The sequence below is a fragment of the Saccopteryx leptura genome, chromosome 1 (genome assembly GCF_036850995.1).
Source record: "Saccopteryx leptura isolate mSacLep1 chromosome 1, mSacLep1_pri_phased_curated, whole genome shotgun sequence".
Classification (NCBI taxonomy): domain Eukaryota; kingdom Metazoa; phylum Chordata; class Mammalia; order Chiroptera; family Emballonuridae; genus Saccopteryx; species Saccopteryx leptura.
In genome coordinates this window covers 46,539,339-46,562,010 of record NC_089503.1, presented here as the reverse complement: position 1 = coordinate 46,562,010, position 22,672 = coordinate 46,539,339, and the positions used below count along the sequence as shown (strand labels likewise).

Below are 22,672 nucleotides of genomic sequence, written 5' to 3'. Positions count from 1 at the left end.
TCAGAGCTCATGCTTTTAACCTCAAATAAGTCTGACTCAAACGAAGTCTAATTCTTCACATATTTGAAGATAATTCTTATTATGAAATTCCTTAATATCCATCAGAGCTGCTCCCCAAACCTCTAAATTCTCAGTTCTTTAAGCCGAAAAAGCTTCCAATTTCTTCACATCCTTCTGGCTGAATATACACAGAACTAAAGACAACATACTTTGGTGTACAGCAGAATGGCTGTAGTCTTCTTTTCCATTAATTATGATGGGGTTTTTTTTTTGGGGGGGGGTATAGTGAGAGAGAAGATAGAATGATGGTAGCCATAGTGCATTTCTGTTTTACATCATTTGCTGCCAAAAACCACCTCAGGTCTTTCCCATACATGATGTTGTAAAGCCATGTGAACTAATAATATATTAGTATTTTTTAGTCCTTATGTACCCTAAAAAGTTCACTTAAATTTAGTCCAACAATGATGGTTTAGTTCATTTTGGGTGGTTTAGTATATATATATTTACTATCCTTCCTTCGTCACTGTCACTGGTAAAACTGATATTTTGCCTTCTCCATATGAGAAGAGAAAGCAAAAAACAAAACCATTTTCCACAACCAACAACCTTTGGATAGCGTCATTCAAAATAAAAATGGTTTTGCCCTGGCCGGTTGGCTCAGCGGTAGAGCGTCGGCCTAGCGTGCGGAGGACCCGGGTTCGATTCCCGGCCAGGGCACACAGGAGAAGCGCCCATTTGCTTCTCCACCCCTCCAATGCGCTTTCCTCTCTGTCTCTCTCTTCCCCTCCCGCAGCCAAGGCTCCATTGGAGCAAAGATGGCCCGGGCGCTGGGGATGGCTCCTTGGCCTCTGCCCCAGGCGCTAGAGTGGCTCTGGTCGCAACATGGCGACGCCCAGGATGGGCAGAGCATCGCCCCCTGGTGGGCAGAGCGTCGCCCCTGGTGGGCGTGCCGGGTGATCCCGGTCGGGCGCATGCGGGAGTCTGTCTGACTGTCTCTCCCTGTTTCCAGCTTCAGAAAAATGAAAAAAAAAATAAAATAAAAAAAATAAAAAAAATAAAAATGGTTTTGACTAATTAACACAATCTTAGTGGCTAACTCAATTTTCCTTCATCTTACACCTACGAATATATTAAAAAATTTACTATACCAAAAACTAAGCATAGATCCAGGCACATTATATTGCTACTAGTCTATGAACTGCATGAGAGAAAACTCAAAGTTGCTCTGACAATCTAGTTTTAGCAAATCCATTCTGGTTCATTTTTAACCAGTTTTCTTCAAGTTAGTCATAAACTATCCTTTTTTATTTCTTGTTCTAAAATCTTCTCCCTTTTATAAAATCAGGCCTATTCTTGTAGCACTTCTTGCATTCCTCTAAAACAGTGGTAGTCAACCTGGTCCCTACCACCCACTAGGGGGCATTCCAGCTTTCATGGTGAGCGGTAGCGGAGCAACCAAAGTATAAATAAAAAGATAAGATTTAACTATAGTAAGTTGTTTTATAAAGATTTATTCTGCCAAACTTAGCAAAAATCCAACATAAAGTACTTGGTAAGTAATTATTATTATATGCTTTAACTTGCTGTAACTCTGCTTTATAAATTTGATAAAGTTACTTCTCTACTTTATAAATCACCATTACTGTGGGTGGTTAGAAAATTTTACTACTAACAGAGATACAAAAGTGGGCAGTAGGTATAAAAAGGTTGACTACCCCTGCTCTGAAACTTTTTATTCCTTTAGCAAGAGAGAGACAAGAATGGGGAGAGAAATGAGAAGCATCAATTCTTCGTTGCAGCACCTTAGTTGTTCATTGATTGCTTTCTCATATGTGCCTTGACCAAAGAGCTCCAGCCAAGCCAATGACCCCTTACTCAAGCCAGCAACCTTAGGCTCAAGCCAGTGACTGTGGCACCATGTTGATCATCCCATGCTCAAGACCAGGGGTCCCCAAACTTTTTACACAGGGGGCCAGTTCACTGTCCCTCAGACCATTGGAGAGCCGGACTATAAAAAAAAACTATGAACAAATCCCTATGCACACTGCACATATCTTATTTTAAAGTAAAAAAACAAAACGGGAACAAATAGAACATTTAAAATAAAGAACAAGTAAATTTAAATCAACAAACTGACCAGTATTTCAATGGGAACTATGCTCCTCTCACTGACCACCAATGAAAGAGATGCCCCTTCCGGAAGTGCGGTGGGGGTCGGATAAATGGCTCAGGGGGCCGCATGTGGCCCGCTGGCCGTAGTTTGGGGACCCCTGCTCAAGTCGGTGACCCGCACTCAAGCTGGTGAGCCAGCACTCAAGTCTGAAACCTCAGGGTTTTGAACCTGGGACCTCAGTGTCCCAGTTTGACGCTCTATACACTATGCCACCAGCAGTCAGGCCTTCCAAAACCTTTTAAGACCATAAATTATACAAATAATTTTAAGATTTTTGCAGGCAGCACGTTTTATAAGATGTTTCAACTTGCTCAGAAGACGACTCATTTAACCAGATGCATTTTATCTCCATACCCATGTTAGTTTTATGTGCTTCCTAGTAACATTTCCTTTGTCATCACTGTTGGTGGTGGTGGTGGTGGTGGTGTTGGTGTTGGTGATGGTGGTTTACTCTTCCTAAATAAGATTTTTTTTCTTCCCTTAATGCCAATCACTATTATTACATTTTCCTTGGTTACCTTTTTAAATGTAGTATAAGAAATCTTTTTGGCTGATCTTAGTATTTTTTTAAAGTCTCAGCTCATTTACCTGATTCTAAAAAAAATTTATTTTTTTATGTTTTACTGTGGCAGTCTTAGCTTCTGCTTTGTTTTAAAGTAATGTGTATATCTCTGAAGAGTTCGTTGTGTAATAATACTAAGGATGTTTTTCCGTCTGAAAAATATCAATTACATTTTTACTTAACTCCTTAAATTATTCTTCCTTTTTGGAGAAACTTATATTGTGGAATCATGCTGATCTTATTCTCATCAAGAATCAAAACAGTCTGACCCGTAGTGGCGCAGTGGGATAAAGCATTGACCTGGAACACTGAGGCCACTGGTTCGAAACTCCAGGCTTGCCTAGTCAAGGCACATATGGGAGTTGATGCTTACTGCTCCCCCTCCTTCTCTTTCTCTCTCTCTCTCTCTCTCTCCCTCCTTCTCTCTCTCTCTTCACTGAAATTTGAATAAAGTCTTTAAAATAAATAATCAGAACAACTATGATTGGTCAAATAAATTATAAAATAGATGTTCATAAAAACACTATGCAATTCTTAAGAATTATGCTATATAAAACTTTCATAACATAGGGAATGTTCATGATTAAGTTGTTTTCAATGTATGAGTTATATAACAGTGCCTATAATATCCCAAAATCATTTTAAGTACACATTATGTGATTTTATACTTTTATATATACACTGAAAAAGAAAGGTTATATGCAAAAATATTTCAAGTATTCTTCTTTGATCTTAAGATAACATTTTATTTTTTATGTGCTTTTCTGTATTTATCAAGTTTATGTAATAAATATGTATCATTTTCACAACACAAGCATTATTATTTTAAAAGAATCAGCAGAACCAAAGGAAAATGCTCTATAAAATACAAGGAAAAAGGTCTACCTTGAGATTTCTGCTTCTTAACTCTATTACTCAAACAAGATGAGAAAAACATTTCTGGAAACCAAACTACAAAAGAAAGCCTATAATAGATAATACTGGTTAGTCTAACTATATAAATAAGCCATGACAACCACCAAGATAACCATTCGAACTTCTAGAAATTTAATGGGGAAAATCACAAGAACTTCCTGACATTTCAAGAAAAGGATATAGCTATGAACTGTTTAATATTTAAGTACATTTTTTAAAAAGTAATTTTTAATTGTATATCCCCAAATATCCCTACAAACTGAAGGATTGTAGAATACGGGTAAAATGAAGATTTAAAATAACACCCAGTCAGAATATCTTAAATTGTGCTAAAACTTCCTAATAAAGTAATGTCATCTGTTAATATTTAAAATCTCATAGCAAGAATAATTATCTTAATTTAGACATTTTGTCTGGTTGAAGGTCAATTTGCAGTAATGCAAAAACTTATCTGATTCCTCTTTCAGTGACAATATCTAGATCATCTATTCAAAGTCTGTATGTCCTATAAATCAAAAAACAAAAGATATTTTAACCAATTAAGACTTTATCATTCAAATACATTTGGTTCTATAAATACTACTACATATAAGTGGTTCAACTAATCCTAATTTATCCAAAAGTAAAAATACATTAACCTTCTTCTTTAGGAAATTACTTCAATTACTCTATTTCTCTATCTACAACTTTTTCAAATATATAAAAAATATTTCAAAATTAGTATTTCCTTAAATAATATTTTTGATATTCATTAAAAATATGAAACAATGTATTCTCAAGTTACATTAAGATTTTATTAAGACTTTAAACAAAATAAAAGACAAAGACTCAAACTCATCAAAAAAATATACACATTTGTTTTAAATAACTTTAAACTGACCATGAAGACATACCACCTTTTCCACCCAGAAATAAAAATGAGCATAATAAACAAAGGCCAAACACCTCTCAATCTCACTCATATACATACATACATATATAGAACTGTAACCCAGCAATATCACGTAATAAATGAATACACACCTTACTTTAGTACACGCCAGGGCAGACACACAAAAACAAGAAAAAAATTTTGAAATCAGAGTATAAAGGGACTCTGCCTTTTCAAACAATGCAGCACTGAAAGCCAGGTCAGCATCCTTGGGCATTACTAAGAAACTTTAGCACATCTGATATTTCCATCATCTTCAAGATTCCTCTGAATAATCAGAAAATTTCCCAGTCTCCCCCTACCTCACCTGTCCACAGACTTCCTTTGGCTTTCTTTCCTCTACTGTATATTAATGCTATTGTGGTTTATTTAGGCTTTAAACGTTCAGCGGTACAACCTCCTCTATATATTAATTCAGTTCATTTTCTCAGACACTGACTCAGCCGTGGGTTGTGCAGCAGTGACGTTTCTAACCAAACAGCATCCTGTGAACTGTGGTCATCCCATTTCCCCATCACTGTGTAGTGATTGGCTATTGTAAATGATAGACAGGCTGAAGAAAACTCAGGAGATGAGAGCTTAGTGATATGTAGATATGTTGCAAAATGCCATCTGTAAAGCTAATTCTAGCTCTGCCAGCTTGCCAGGTTTTAAAAAACTAGGAGGCAGATAACTTTCTTTTTTTCTTTCAATATTTTATTGTGTACCCATTCTGGGCAATAAACCTCTTTAAAACCAAAGAGAAAATATTATTTGTGCTGTAAGAATCCACTCAAGAACTACTCTGAAACAACAAAACTTTTCCATTTCTAAACTGTTTCTGGGACTACGACGTGACTTAACAGGGAAAATGGAAAGCTCAATCTTCATGCAGTCTCAGAAGAAGTGAGCATGCGTATATTTCAATGTGCAAATGAAACCTTGCGGCAAAGTCTGATATTCAATGTATGATGCATTTATCTTTAGTAACTTGAGCAGACTGCGGACCTGAGTTTTAAATAGTCAGATTCGACCCAATTCATATATTCAAGAGCTTTTAGCATACTGTCCATCTGAGTATTTTAATATTAATTATACAGAAAGGGTGCTCTTTTTCCTTTTTAAATAGCAAAAATGTCTCTCAAAGAAAGTTGTCGTAATTCAGGCCAAATATATTTCGCCTGAAACGATCTTTAACCTTTCAGTAAACTACCAAATTCCTCTATACAAATATTAACTATAAAACTACTGAGACAGAAACAAAGTTTAGTAAGTAACTTTTTAACTATGTAATTCTTTCTTTCTTTCTTTATTTCTCAAGAGAGAGGCAGGGAGGCAGAGACAGGCTTCCATGTGTGCCCAACCAGGATCCACCTGGCAAGCCCCCTACCAGGCGATACTCTGACCCTCTGAGCTGCTGCTCCATTGCTGGGCAACCGAGATATTTTAGTGCCTGAGGCAAGGCCATGGAGCCATCCTCAGCGCCTGGGGCCAACTTTGCTCTAATTATTCAAGCCATGGCTGCAGGAGGTGAAGAGAAAGAGAAAGAGAGAGATGGGGGGCAAGGGAGGCAGATGGTTGCTTCTCCTGTGTGCCCTGACCAGGAATCAAACCCAGGACTTCCACACATGGGGCCAACGCTCTACTACTGAGCCAACTGGCCAGGGCCTTAATTATGTAATTCATTTGTATGCACTTGTAAAAGGAATCACAGATACCCTGAAGTCCATCCATGTCCAGATTAGCTTTCAGTTTTGCCTTGCCTTTTATATCACAGTATTGTACATATCAAATTTATACTCAAAATAAAGTTCAGAAAAGAAAGTACATTAAAGTTTTATATGATGAAAGAGAAATCATAAGGCAGTGCCCACCAAACTCTTAAACCTAAATGATGCACACATAATATAGTGACTATTAGTGTTACTTTTATAATTCAACAATTTTTTTAAATTTCCTTTTTTTTTTAAGTGAGAGGAGGGAAGAAGGAGAGACAGACTCCTGCGTGCATCTTGACCGGGATCCACCTAGAGACCCCCATCTGGGCCCATACTCGCAACCGAGCTATTTTTAGCGCCTAAGGCAGAGGTTCCATGGAGCCATCCCCAGTGCCCGGGGCCAACAAACTCAAATCAATTGAGCAATGGCTGTGGTAAGGGAAAAGAGACAGAGAGAGAGAAGGGGAGGGGAAGAGATGAAAAAGCAGATGGTTGCCTGACCTGTGGTGGCGCAGTGGATAAAGCATTGACCTGGAAATGCTGAGGTCGCTGGTTTGAAACCCTGGCCTTGCCTGGTCAAGGCACATATGGGAGTTGATGCTTCCCGTTCCTCCCTCCCCTTCTCTCTGTCTCTCTCTCTCTCCTCTCTCTCTCCTTTCTAAAAAATGAATAAATAAAAATTAAATTAAATTACATTAAAGAAAAAAAAAAAGAAGCAGATGGTTGCTTATCTTGGGTGCCCTGACCAGGAATCAAACGTGGGCTTTCCACATGCTTGGTCGATGCTTACCACTGAACCACTGGCCAGGGCCCAATAAATTTATTTTTCTCCTTGCCCATATGAAAGGTGGGGGTGGGCAATCAAATGAAAATGATGGAAGGAAAGGGGCTGCTATTCTAAATTGTGACTAGAACAAACTTTAAAAAGATTTTTAGATTAATTACAAAAAACTGAATCAATAAAGTACTCATTTCTTTACTGCTAAAGACAAGGTTTGTATCCCCAAAAAGTCGTATGTTGAAACGCATCCCCCCAATGTAAGGACACTTGGTTATGAGATGATTAGGTCATAAACGCAGAGTCCTCCTGATTGAGATCAGTACCTTTATAAAAGAGACCCAAAGAGATCCCTATCCTTTTCCTCCATGTGAGGACACAGCAAAAAGAGGGCTATCAGAACCAGGAAGTGAGCCCTTACCAGATATGGAATATACCAGCACCTTAATAATGGACTTCCCAGCCTCCAGAATCAGGTGAAATATATTTCTGTTGTTTATAAACCACCCAGTCTATTGTATACTGTTGTAACAGTATACCTGAACAGACTGAGACATTTACTTTTAGTAAATTTAAATTTCCAATTCTATTTGAGGTGGCAATGTGCCCACCTATATTTCTCAGCCTTGCTTATCTAGAGATGACCATATGATATAGTTCTACCCAATGATTTATAAACAGGTGTGTAAAGCCAGAAGCCACGGCCACTATCACAGCAGCCCGGCCCATACAGGTTCACATTGGATTCGGACAATCGGTAAAGAAACAACGGAGCCACAAACTGGTGGGCCATAGTCTTTAATTCTAGCTTGCACCCGGCGGGCAAGTAAAAACATACACTGGGCTCCAAAACCCACTCACATTCAGTGCTCACAAAGCCACTGACTTATCCAAGTTTCCTAGAATCAAAGGTTTCTAACTCACCAGCCTTATTCTCCTCAGTTCCCCATCTCCTTCCTTATCCCAGATACAAACTCTGCACAAACTGGCATCTCACTCAGCACTCCGCCATCTTGGCTGCTTCTCCTGGCCACATGGCCTCTTTTTGCTCTCTGCTCTGCTCCCTCTGCTCTCTCATGCTAATCATCCCAGGAACCAAGAGAGCAAACTCTCGTTCTGCCCCCATTTTATATTGTAGCTTCACAACCTCTAATCCAATATACAAAATAGGGAAGTCTCTAATACAAAGTCACTTCTCTGAGGCATGATTGGATTGTACCACCCCACATCAAAAAGGGTGGGAAAGGCTTAATCCCAAAACCAAGCTCCAGGCTACAAGGATTCTCAACACACATTAATATCACCTGGGCGATGGCCTCACATGGGCAGCGCCATTTTTAACAAAGTGAGCATAATACATTTTATCTGCCCAACAAGGTGTCATGTAGAAATTACTGAGAAATTTAATTACCTGATATAAATAAAATCCCTTTCCCACTGTCCCCGTCCCCTTCTACCTTCTTCTTCCTCCTGGTCTGAAAGGTGAACATGATAGCTGAAACTACAGTAAGCCATCTCGTGATCATGAAGAAAAGCCAAGAAAATCAAAGATTTTTGACCCTAACATCCTTAAACTACTAAATCTACATCAGACATTGCCTACCGGTGCATTTCTTATGTACAAGAAAAATAAACCCCAAACTTAAGCCAGTGTTTACATAGTTTTCTTTTACTCAAACATCCCTAAATAAAATACATGAGATCAAAAAAAAAAAAAAGAAGAAGAAGAAGAAGAAGAAGAAAGGATGAGAGCAAGTAGAAGCATAGGTGCATAGGTGAAACAATATCGGCCATGAATTGATAACTTAAAGCTCGGCATGCTGGGTGGGTGGGTACATAGGGGTTCATTATACCTGTTTTATATACTTTATATGTATTTATAATGTACCATACTAAGTTATTTTAGAGTTTACAAATCCTAGCTCTGCTACTGACAAGGTGAATGGCCTTGGGCAAGTGTATTAAGCTCATTCTTTTCATCTGTCAAATGGAGACAAGTAATACTATTCAGAGAGCTCCCCCTTCAAATCCAGTCAAACAACCACCAGAAGGTCCCTGGCAGGAATGTCCTCCATCTACCTAATCATCCAAAGGATTATCTCAAGTTTCATTTTCACCAACTCACGCCAACACTGATTCCTTCTCTGAACTCTTACTTTACTATAACTCACTACCATAGTTTAGTGTCCTACTGTGCTCTAATTGTTCGATATGTGGTAATTAAAGCATCCCATGATGATATGATGATAAACTTCTGAATCACTCTTGAACTGAGCACAAGTTCTCAACAATACTTGCTGATTGTAAAACAGCTCAGTCAATTAATTTAGTATCAACTCAAAAATACCATTTTTAAAAAGATAAACTGTATATTTTTTAAAGTCTCCTAAATATATTTCTAAGTACAAAGAACAAGAGGTCCCTAAAAGTAAGCTGTTTTCCTCTGGGCAGATTTTCCACAAATGAGGTTAAAATAAGCTCAAAGGATTTTATGATATTTTCATTTTTAAAAACATGTATTTATATTTATTTTCTATTTATCTCTAATATTTTAACTTAAACAAGCAATAATGCAGCAATCTACTTAAAAAGAGAACCAAATGTTACCAATACAGATATCAAGAGCAATGAAATAACAGCAATGAGGCCCTGGCCAGTTGGCTCAGTGGTAGAGCGTCAGCCTGGCGTGCATAAGTACCGGCTTTGATTCCCGGCCAGGGCACACAGGAGAAGCGCCCATCTGCTTCTTCACCCCTCCCCCTCTCCTTCCTCTGTCTCTCTCTTCCCCTCCCGAAGCGAGGCTCCATTGGAGCAAAGATGGCCCAGGCACTGGGGATGGCTCCTTGGCCTCTGCCCTAGGCGCTAGAGTGGCACTGGTTGCAACAGAGAGACGCCCCAGAGGGGCAGAGCATCGCCCCCTGGTGGGCAGAGCGTCGCCCCCTGGTGGGCGTGCCGGGTGGATCCCGATCAGGCACATGCGGGAGTCTGTCTGACTGTCTCTCCCCGTTTCCAGCTTCAGAAAATACAAAAAAAAAAAAGAAATAACAGCAATGAAAAAATAGTTTTTTTTTAAGTTTTTCCCATTGTATGCCTGTAGCTTCTGTAAAGCAAACAGCTTTTTTTCACCGTTACCATTTCATATATAATGTACTATTATTGTATATCAGCAGAAAAACATTAAGAACTAGGAAAGAAAACATACAATTCACCAGAAAAGATATAAAACATAATAGATAAAAATATAGCCCCACACTTAATGAAATAAAACCAGTCTCTTTAATTTCAGACAAAATAATTATCCATGTAAGCAGGACAACGATAAATAACTAGAGCCACCAATTGAAGGAACACACACACACACACACACACACACACACATGAAAAAATGAACAAAACACTCATGACATTGATGTGTACTTATAAATTAATAAAGTCAACTTAACATTTTCATTTTAGATCTTACCACATTAGAAGTCTACAATAGAGGTAGACATCTTTTCAGGAGACTTAGTACAGGCCACTCATATTTTCTAGCTACAGCATACAGTTTAAAAGTACCTGAATTATTTCTTTAAAATTAAAAAAGATTACAACATCACAGCATTTTTAAATTCTTTTTCAAGAAAGCTGATATTAGTTATCAGTATCAGGAGAATTTTACAGTAATGTAAGTTAATGTTCAATACCCCTAAGTAAATAAATATTTATAGAGCATAATACTCTATGAAAACATGCTCACATACCTGCAATATGTGAGGTTTATGAGCTGCTAATTAACACCTTAAAAATTATCAGGTCATAAAGTGTTCTAAATGAGGTGTTCCTTATTAAGCCACACAGCACTAAGTGAAAGATTTAAAAAGTATAAATGGGCAGAAACTTTAGAAATAAAGTATTTATTTAAGCCCCGGCAGGTTGGCTTAGTGGTAGAGCGTCGGCCTGGAGTGCAGGAGTCCCGGGTTTGATTCCTGGCCAGGGGACACAGGAGAAGCGCCCATCTGCTTCTCCACCCCTCCCCCTCTCCTTCCTCTCTGTCTCTCTCTTCGCCTCCCGCAGCCAAGGCTCCATTGGAGCAAAGTTGGCCCGGGCGCTGGGGATGGCTCCGTGGCCTCTGCCTCAGGCACTGAAATGGCTCTGGTTGCAGCGGAGCGATGCCCCGGATGAGCAAAGCATCGCCCCCTGGTGGGCATGCCGGGTGGATCTCGGTTGGGCACATGTGGGAGTCTGTCTGACTGCCTCCCCGTTTCCAACTTCAGAAAAATACAAAAAAAAATACAAAAAAAAAGAAATAAATTATTTAATACACCAATTTTAAATGAACCAGAGTCATTGCAGAAAGACTGATTTTTCCATTAGTATCAGGATGATAGCACAATATAAACTGACATAGTTAAAAATGTATGGAGGCAAAAACAAACAAGAGCCTATTAATTATCATGTATAATCTATACACAATATAGTTAGAAAATAAAATAAATTCAAATGAAGAATTTTAAATACAAAGAACTAAACTGTCCTGCCAGAGTTCCCAATTAAATTAAATATCGCACTTATTCATGGGGTTACCTTTAAAAGGTTTTAACATTATTTACAAACAAGTAAGAATTTAAATAAATACAAATATAAGAAAGTTAAAAGAATTGTTTTTCTAAAAGTTATTTAAGGAGAAATACAAACATTTATAGTATTTTGTAAACTCCATCCTCTGACAGGACTTGCCACAACCAAATGCAGTTTGGTACTTCACAAAAGTCAATTTTATCAGAGTTTTGATATGTGAAATACATATTTTCTACCTACCTTGAATGTTTATAAAGTTTACAAGATCTACTATGAAATTTCCCATCCCAATTCTATGGATCACTGGAGTTACTGTCATAGGATGAGGCCGTCCTGCCATCCCACTTCAAACTTTCTCACACTACTGCTCTGAATACACACCTGTAGCACCCATAACCTACACAAAAAAGTAGTGTTGACCTTTCAGTCTATTCCATGCAGAATAAAAGTCACAGAATTTTAGATACTTTCTGATATTACTGTGATATTTTTAAAAAAGTGATGAACAGGATTAAAAATATTAGACATACAAAATACCACAAATTAAATTAAAATAAATATCAGTCTTTTTAGGTACTTCTCATTTAATTCTTCTATTACATTTGCTACCACTATGCAATCTGGGCATCCCATGTTTCCAAACATCAATATAGTACCCCAAAAAAGTAAAAACAATTCCAGAAAATAATTCTTTCAGACAAAATTTTACTTGGAATATACTGCTTAATTTCTAAAAGTTTAGGATGCTTAACAAAGCTTCTAGTAAGACCAAATACAAATACTGTTATTTCTTTAACCAAATTAAAGACCTTGAATAGAAACTTAATATTTTGCCCAAAAATAAAAGTATGTAATTATAAGCATCCTGATATTTCCTTACAGTGCAACTCCCACAAAAATATTTTATCAATATGATTTATATACTTTATGCCCTTTCATATATGAGGTTTGAGACTTATTTCTACAACAGTCAAATGAAATTGTAAGAAAATTCACTTAATAGCTTTACAGAATACCTGGACTAATCACTTTAAAGTATATTCACTTGCCAATTTAATCTTCACAATCACCTTACAAGGTAACCATTATAATCTTATGTACTGAACAGAAAACAGTCTCGGAAGTTTAGTTAATATTGCCAAAGATCACAATGCTTATAAAATGACAGGATTATAAAAAACAATGAGAATTTATGATATAGTCTTGATCTTGAAAAATGCTCAGCCTAGAGTATTTTGTTTGGAAATAGTAGGTCAGATTTGACTTTTAGAGAATGCAAACACAAAACAAAAAGAAAACAAAAAAACCCCATATGTACTTAAACAATTTGAAGAAAGTTATACGTATTAAGTCAGACTAGAACCTAGGTTTCCGGACACCCACTCCTATTCCTGTATACTTTCTATAAACTTTTCCAAGCTGGCTTTTATAGAAGGAAGTGAGGAAGAGTTGTGCATAAAAGTAAAAGGGAACCCAGAATTGAAAAAAGACTATACCTTCCTGAGTTTTATAAAGTATTCCAGTACATTTTCACACACAAAAAATGCCAAAGATAAACTCATTAAAATTTTAAGTCTATCTCAGAACTCATTAAAAGAAACGCTTGCATTTTAAAGAAACTATTTTGCAATGTTTATACTTTTTTCCTTATAGTTGCTTAGTATGTTTTTCCTAAAACAACTGAAAATTTTATAAGTGATTGTAATATAATAAATATGTTAATAAGTAGGTAGGTCAATGAGTGAAATAAAAATAATAGAAAAGAGAAAAGGGGAGAATTGCATAATGCGAATTCAAAATCCAAATAAATGCCATACAGTTTATTTGCTGAATGATCCTAGAAAACTATATCCTTAAGGATTGCTGAATAACTGAAAATCAATCACATATTAGATGAATGTAAAACCTATAAAACTTTGAAAACCAAAATCCTCAACTTATTTGAATTTTTAATTATAAAAATATATTTACTAAACTTTTAAAAATACGTTGGTTTTAAAACAATTCTGGGTTCCCTTTTACTTTTTTCAATTCTGGGTTCCCTTTTAATTTTATGCACAACTCTTCCTCACTTCTTTCCTTTAGTTGGTTTTAAAAACAAACCAACTAAATATTATAGCTAATTATTGGTACTCAAGAGATGAGGCAGAAGAGAAGGGTGAGAAAGAAAAAATTAGAGACAAAGGAGAAAGTCAGATAGAAAAATGTAGTCACAGAACAAGAGACACAAAAGGTAAACAGAATACAGGTATTAATCAACTTACGACCTATGCAACTTACTACCATTTTACTTTACGACCACAATCACTAGCCATGACTGCTCCTTGTCTGGCAGCGCAAGCATTGCCTAGCTGGGCATAGGACAGTGCGGACCAGCTTCCAGCAGCACTACCATCTCCACATGCACCATTTCAACTGTTATCCCAGACTCTGTACAGCAATTTATGTTTTGTGTCTTGGATATTTTTCAGCAAACCCTTCCCAAGATGTCTACCAAGAGGAAATTGTCTTTGTCTTTGACTTAAAGATTTTTATAACATCATTTCACAGTACTGTACATATAGCCTACTCAACTTACATGATTGATTACTCAACTTACAACCAAATCGTGTTACGACTGGTCTGTCGGAACCAATCGTGGTTGTAAGTCGAGCACTAGCTGTAGTAGGGGAAAATTATAAGGAAGGAAAAGAAAAATGTAGAGAGGCTTAGTAGATTCTGTAGAATGAGAGAGCATTTTCTCCTTCATAGGTCTTCCAGTAAGTTATTTCAGATATTAACATTCCTTTGCAAGAGCAGTTTTTTGTCTTATTAACCCATAACTATAAGACACATCCTGTGGATAGGATAGCCACAAAATGTCCATTGAGGGAAGAAGGATCCTAAAAGCATGGGATGCAATGACTACAAAAATATAACCACAAGGAATGGGTAAGGTAAATTGATTCACATTTTCCAACACAAAACAGTGGGTGGCCTTTATCTAGCAGCAGGGAAATTCCAATATGTCTTCCTAATCAATCTTAATGAAATTAACAAGTATGTATTTTACAGCCAGCCACAAGAAAGTAAAGAATGTTCAAACAAAGGCTATAAAAAAATCAATCGGAAAATCATATATCTATTTCACTTGTCAATAAAATTTGGTTATCACCATGTGAAAGCTTTCTCCCCACTCCTCACTCCCAAGAGTACCCCAACTAGTACAAGCGAAATTAAAGTCTGTGGTATCTGGAAAAAATATGCTTGTGTTTGCTAATACATGTTAGTGAATTTTAAATGTTATCAATAAACTACTGCTATAAGCACAAATTCATAAAAGGCAAATCACATAATATATACTACTTTGAAATGTCTAATGATCTCTTCTATTTTACTCTATGCGCCATACTAGACATTAAATTTATCCTATTTCATTCATTCATTCACTCATTCAAGCACTTACTGAACACCTAATACAATATGTCAAGCAATTTACAAGATGCTGAAGCAAGTAGGACACTGTTCCTGTTCTAAAAATACCTCACTCTACTAAGGGAAAAAGGGTTTCATATGCCACTTCACCCTGTCTCTCTCTCCTACCTGGATAGTTCTTGCATCATTACTTCACCTTGAAGTCATCCTTGACTTCTCATTTCCCTGTATCAAATCTACTTCAAAATTTTCTTTTGACTCCTGCTTTCCCTTTCCATTCATAAGGCTATACTGCCTTCATTTAAAACCCTTAACAGCTATCAATAAGCCTCCTGGTTGACCTCTTTACCACCCCCATTCAATTCTATATTTGCTCTGCTGTCATAAGAATTCTCTTTTTAAAAACTTTTAATGGCTTTTCATTCCTCTATCTAAACTCCTTACCATAAAAAGTTCCTTCAAAATCTGATACGTGAATTCCCAATGTCCACTTCATATTAGGCAAACTAAGATTTATTATTGTTTGGATCTTGTAATCAGCAAAAAATAATTACTAGACTACTAAAAACAAAGTTCTTAGACAATGTCACAGTCCATTACTATTTTTAGGCATGATAAAAAATAATCTACATTCTAAGTAATCTAGATATCTTTACAGAGGCTAAAACCACTGAGCCTGTTGGCTAGGAACATACATTCAGGAGACTGCCAAAGTCAACTGTTAAAAAGATGATTCAATTATAGTACTTCCCCTTCTCTTGGATATTACTACCTAAAAAGGGAGCAGGGGGAGAATCTTCAGGACTACAGTAACATAAATAAGTGCTCCCTGGTACACTATTTCCAGGTAGTATTAATTAATGCAGTGATCTATAGAAGGATAAAACAACCCTATGGAGACAAGTTACTCTATGTAAGTAAGACAAGTTTTTACTATATCGATGTACTACAAAGTTTATATACAAGGTTCTCCCATTATCCAAGAGTCGAGTTCCCATGACACTCTTGAATAAAATAGGTCAGTTGGCTCAGCAGTAGAGCGTCAGCCTGGCGTGTGGAAGTCCTGGGTTCGATTAGCAGTCAGGGCACACAAGAGAAGCGCCCATCTGCTTCTCCACCCCTCCCCCTCTCCTTTCTTTCTGTCTCTCTCTTTCCCTCCCACAGCCAAGTCTCCACTGGAGCAAAGTTGGCCCAGGCGCTGAAGGTGGCTCCATGGCCTCCACCTCAGGTACTAGAATGGCTCAGGTTGCAACGGAGCAACAGAGCATCGCCCCCTGGTGGGCATGCCGGGTGGATCCTGGTCTAGTGCATGAGGGGACCTGTCTCTCTGCCTCCTCACTTCTCACTTAAGAAAAAATTAATAAAATAACACCCAGCCTAAGAAAAGGTCTTATATGAGTTTATTTGAGCCAAACTGACTACAATTACTGCAAAAATCAGTGGACTGAGAAAATACTCTGGAGAATGGCAGTTTTTTCAGCTTATTTTATACATTAGAATCAAAAAAGGAGATATAAGGAGGTTATATGAAATTCATTAGTGGTAGACTAAGGAAGCAGGAAAAAGCAAAGCAGGTAAATCTCTCGGATTAGATAAAAAGCAAAATGGAGAGACATATACTTCTTTTACATTGAAGGGTATAGGATAGTTAACATTTCCAGTACACAGAGATGGTATATGGGCAACAAGATAATGATGTGGCCTTGTGCTCTGGTGCTGGTACTAAGTCTGTAAAAGAAAACTACTCTGACATTTCAAAGGTATATTATCTCAGATGTGCAAAGACAACAGAAAATATCAAAGGTAAAAACTGACCTTTGTCAAGTAAGTTACAGGACTAGGATAAGACTACTCATTATGAACTACTTTTAGTTAGGAATTTTTATTCAGACCACCCTGTGAAGTTACTTATTGTCTCTGGGTTGTAGGGCCCTGAGCTTTCAGATTTAGTACGTTATCCCTTTTTTGTAAACAAAACCTTTCACAAAGTGAAGGAGCAATTACCATTAATTTGTATGAAAAAATTTTTTTAGCATTCCCAAACCCAAAAATAACCTCCCAAATGTTTACCAAATAAGAGTAATATCTGGTTTTACACTAAGCACACCTTTACAAGCTCTCTTAGGCTTTTCTGATATCTTAGGACACATATTGCTAATAGATGCACAAAATGAATAATAAATATGGAGCTTGCCTGACTGGTGGGTGGTACAGTGGATAGAGGGTCAACCGGGACACTCAGACCCCAGGTTCGAAATCCTAAAGTTTCCAGCTTGGATGCAGGGTCGCTAGCTTGAGTCTAAAGGTCACTGGCTTGAGCAAGGGGTCACTGGCTCAGCTGGAACCCCCCAGTCAAGGAATGTATGAGAAGCAATCAATGAAAAACTAAAGTGATGTAACTAGCCCTGGCCGGTTGGCTCAGTGGTAGAGCGTCGGCCTGGCGTGCGGAAGTCCCGGGTTCGATTCCTGGCCAGGGCACACAGGAGAAGCGCCCATTTGCTTCTCCACCCCTCCCTCTCTCCTTCCTCTCTGTCTCTCTCTTCTCCTCCCGCAGCCGAGGCTCCATTGGAACAAAGATGGCCCGGGCGCTGGGGATGGCTCCTTGGCCTCTGCCCCAGGCACTAGAGTGGCTCTGGTCGCAACAGAGAGACGCCCCGGAGGGGCAGAATGTCGCCCCCTGGTGGGCATGCCGGGTGGATCCCGGTTGGGTGCATGCGGGAATCTGTCTGACTGCCTCCCTGTTTCCAGCTTCAGAAAAAAAAAATACAAAAAAAAACAAAACAAAATAAAATAAAGTGATGTAACTACAAGTTGATGCTTATCTCCCTCCTTTCTGTCTCTGTCTCTCCCTCTCTCTCAAAAAAAAAAAAAAAAGGCTATAAAGCTACATGGGGCTTGATGCTGAGTGTAGTTACAGGAGAAGGAGCTTGATAGTCTGTTAGGAATGCATGCTACCTCTACAACAGTTCATGGCAAAACAAGCACTGAACGCTATTTTCACTTTCTGCTTTCATTCGTAAAAACGAGAGGGAAAATAAAGGAAACAGAATCACTTAGTGCAGAGGTCGGGAACCTATGGCTCGTGAGCCAGATGTGGCTCTTTTGATGGTTGCATCTGGCTCTCAGACAAATCTTTAATAAAAAAAATGTTAAAAATATAAAACATTCTCATGTATTACAACTCATTCATTTCCTACTGCTCATGTTCATGGTTGCGGGCGGCTAGAGTCAATAACAGCTGTCCTCCGGGACAACACCAAATTTTTATTGGATAATGAGTAATGTACACAGGTCGTTGTGAGGTCAGGAAGTAAATTTCCCTCCTTTTAATCAAGTAGTCAGCTAGCTAATTGCAGAAACTCTTTTGATGAAGAAGATGGCTAAAAGCAAAACAGATGAAGAGTATCGTACTTTTCAGCAGGAATGAACAGAGGAATTCGCCTTTGTGGAGAGAGCAGGTTCTGCAGTGTGTCTAATATGCAATAATAAAATTGTATCGATGAAACGGTCAAATATAAAGCAGCACTTCGACACACGCCATACTACATTTGCATCGAAATATCCAGCAGGGGACAGCAGGAAGAAAGCATGTCAAGAGCTACTGTGCAGAGTGCAAGCTAGTCAGCAGCGACTCCATGTTTGGACCCAACAAGGTGAATGGAATTCGGCTAGCTTTGCTGGTGCTTTAGCAATTATGAGAAACAGAAAGCCATTCACAGATGGGGAGTATTCCAAAACATTCATGCTTGATGTTGCCAATGAACTTTTTGACTTCTCGATAAAAACAAGATAATCAAATAAATAAAAGACATGCCTCTGTTGGCAAGAACTGTTCATGATCGTACCATCATGATGGCAAATCAAATTGAGGCAACACAAGTGAAGGACATAAATGCAGCACCATTCTTTTCTCTCGCTTTGGATGAGTCAACAGACGTAAGCCATTTATCCCAGTTCAGCATGATTGCAAGGTATTCTGTTGGTGACACACTACGTGAGGAAAGTCTTGCTGTTTTGCCTATGAAAGAGACAACAAGAGGGGAGGATTTATTCAAGTCTTTCACTGTGTTCGCTAAAGAAAAAAATCTACCGATGGATAAACTTATTTCGGTGTGTACTGATGGTGCTCCTGCATGGTGGGGAAAAACAGGATTCGTAGCGCTTCTTCGTGAACATGAAAAGAGACCCATCCTAAGCTTTCACTGCATCCTACATCAGGAGGAGCTTTGTGCTCAGATGTGTGGCGAGCAGCTTGGTGAGGTGATGTCGCTGGTCACTCGGGTAGTCAACTTCATTGTTGCCCGAGCTTTAAATGATCGCCAGTTTAAAACACTGCTGGATGAAGTTGGGAATAATTATTCTGGTCTGCTTCTGCACAGCAATATACGTTGGTTGTCAAAAGGGGAGGTGCTCAGCCGTTTCGTGGCTTGTCTGAGCAAAATCTGGACTTTTCTGGAAATGAAAAACGTCGAGCATCCTGAGTTAGTTAACACTGAGTGGCTCCTGAAGTTCTACTATCTTGTGGACATGACTGAACATCTGAATCAGCTCAATGTGAAAATGCAAGGCGATGGAAATACAGTCTTATCCCTTCAACAAGCAGTGTTTGCATTTGAAAACAAGCTGGAACTCTTCATCGCCAACATTGAAACAGGTCATTTACTACACTTTGAAAACCTGGGAGAGTTTAAAGATGCATGCATAGCAAGTGACCCTGCTCAACATCTTGATCTCCAGCAGCTAGCGGGCTTCACATTTAATCTCCTCCAGTCATTCAAAGTACGCAAGGAGAATTTCATGAGTGCACTCGTCTTTTTAAGTTCCTCACCCATCCACACAAGGGTGCAGTGGATAGCTCCGACCTGAGTTACATCCCCAGTGTCTCCGTCAGAGATTTTGAGCTACAAGCTGCTGACCTGAAGGCCTCAGACATGTGGGTGAATAAGTTCAAGTCAATGAATGAAGATTTGGAAAGACTTGCACGACAGCAAACGGAGTTGGCGAGCAAACACAAGTGGAGAGAAATGAAAAAACTTCAACCCGCAGACCAGCTGATTGTCAAAACTTGGAACGCACTTCCCGTCACATACCACACACTGCAGTGTGTGAGTATTGCTGTACTGACAATGTTTGGCTCTATGTACACATGTGAGCAGTCTTTCTCACATCTAAAGAACATTAAGACCAACCTACGATCACATTTAACGGATGGAAGTCTCAACGCCTGCACGAAGCTTAACCTCACCACGTATCAACCAGACTACAAAGCCATCAGCAAAACCATGCAGCACCAGAAGTCGCATTAATGGTAAGAAGTACTTTATTCATCATTGGTTAGCAACAGCATAACAACATTATTAAAAAGAATTCAGAGACTTATTGTACTTAAAAAGTGTTGGTCTTACATAAAATGCACACATTTACTTGTATTTAGTGTTAAACATATTGTATAGCTTTCATGGAATTAAATTTTAAAATACGTGGCGTTCATGGCTCTCTCAGCCAAAATGGTTCCCGACCCCTGACACAGTGATACTAGGCCCAAGAGCCAAGGACTGCCTTCAGCTGCACAGAAAGCAAAATATCCAGAGCTGTGGATGGTAGAGACTGACCAAAGGTACCCAAGAAGGCATTGAAGCTAGTAAAATATCCTTACATGACCTTTTCTAAGCAGAAAAGACCAAAATGAGGAGAACCCTATGGAGCAAATAACTTCATGTGGGCAGACTAAAGAGCAAATATCCGATTTCACATATTTAATTCTTTGCTAACTATACAGGAAAGCCTTCAGAGACCCTGAGAAAGAAGACGCCTATAAGAAGGGCTCCTGGTGGCTAACCAGGTTCAAATTTTAAAAAACCGAGTCATTCAGCTGTTTCTACACAGGGGCATCTCATGAAAACCTACACTTCAGGGAGGAGCCTGCAATGAACTGCCTACCTACACTGTGCTTCTGCCATCTGAGCCAGCCCTTATAAAGAAGTTCCTGGAATCCTATTTCAACCAATAGGACTGAGGCTTTCCACATCCAATCAGAGCTGTAGAGCTCCAACCTACCAGAGCAGTTCTATTCTGACCAATCAGTGCCTTTTGGACCAATCAAACTACAAGGATTTGGATTTAGCATTCTCATTTGTACAAGGACAAACCAATCTGGGTAGGAACATGGATTTCTGTCTATCTATATATATAAGCCAGCTCCCTCTGGCTCTGGGAGTGCACTTGTGCTTTCCACCAAAAACAGAAAATTGTGTTTCCCCCAACAGACTCAAAGCAGAGAAGCAGAGTGAAGTAGATTAGACCACAGCACACTAGAGCAGAGCTAACAAGCTGAAGAGGAACTTGGCCCCAGGGCAGTCTCACAGCCATGCTGTTCCATGCTATACCACCACTGAATTGTTTGCACTATAAAGTTTCCTTCCTTTCACAGTAACCCAAATTGGGGATTTCTGTTGGTGTTGAATTGGCACTAATGACCTGATCAGTTGATAAGAGAGAACTAGATGAAGAATTTCTGAAGGGCCAGAAGCTTGGGGGATCATTTGATAAGCCTCCCACCTCAGGAATAAAAGAGATGGTATAACTCTGAAATGTACAAAATAAATTATACAGATATAATGACCATGAAAGCTTTGAAGAAGTTCTACAAAGTTTTTTTGTTTTGCATTTGGGTTGTGGGGTTTTTTTCCAGCAAATAAAGCAAGTTTTGTATTGGCCATACAAAAACACAGTCAAAGGGACTGAGCAGGCAAAGAAAAAAGGGCCTTGGAGATGGGATCAGATGGTTATCCCAGGACAAGCTGCTGCTGCCCACTGCTCCACTGGTTGCAAGTCTTGTGAGGTCTCTTAGAGCTTAGGAGAAAGAGAAGCAAGGGAAACACAGCCGGGTGGTTGGTGGGGGAGAGAAGAGGTGAGAAAGAAGGCACAGACATGCTCCTAGAAGAGACTGCCCCTACAAAGCTTTTATAATCTTTTCCTCATGATTGCTGGCTAACTCACTCTAAGTGTAAGATAAATCCTAAAATTGATAAGAAACTGAGCAATCATTTTTAGCTAAGACAAGAACTAGGGAGCCTGGAGGACTGAATACTACGACAGATAACCATCAAAGAAAAAGAACAGGTGGAAACAATTTTTAAGAGAAAAGGAACCTCCTCCAAACGCAGCCAAGTGAAGTGATCATGCAAGCCCCCTGCAGATAATTACCTAACAAATTTGAATATTAAAAAATACACACTGTTTAAAAGCACTGGACAATGTCCAAAGCATAGAGTAGTAAAAGAATAGCTTACTCTTGAAAAACTACAACTGTAAGCAAACAGAACCATGAGTTCAGTTTGAAGTTTTTATGCTGAATGCCCTTCCCATACCCCACAAATAGAGTGAAGGAAACCAGGCAGCCACACAGCTCAAAGAGGTTAAGAAGAAAGCTAAAGGCTGGAAGGGCTGTCAGAAACTTAAGGCAGATATATACTGGGAAAGACAGAACCAGAGAGGTGAGACCCAAAACCTGAACATAAACTTTGCTCAGCTAACCTACACATCCATTGGAGACCCCAGGTAGCTCTATGGTAGACTATAGAAGGATTTACCCTTGAAATCTGGTTTAAGACCATGAGTTTGATGCTTTTTTAAATGA

General features: G+C 38.7%; 1 protein-coding gene across 4 annotated transcripts in view; it reads right to left on the bottom strand.

Annotated features, from left to right (window-relative positions):
* The window catches only part of BTBD10 (BTB domain containing 10), a 115,462-nt gene that overhangs the window by 69,714 nt on the left and 23,076 nt on the right, over positions 1 to 22,672 (bottom strand). Inside the window, exon 1 of one of the 4 annotated variants that reach the window (XM_066365692.1) lies at positions 4,892 to 5,004. The exons of 1 other annotated variant lie outside the window; for it this stretch is intronic. Coding sequence is in view for 1 of the 3 variants with exons in the window: in XM_066365682.1 (XP_066221779.1) it covers positions 4,677 to 4,801 (125 nt within the window). In the remaining 2 variants the exon portion in view is untranslated. Of the gene's footprint in view, positions 1 to 3,623; positions 3,648 to 4,676; positions 4,818 to 4,891; positions 5,005 to 22,672 lie in introns of those variants that run through there. 2 more of the 4 variants (XM_066365682.1, XM_066365696.1) reach the window with 2 other exon arrangements.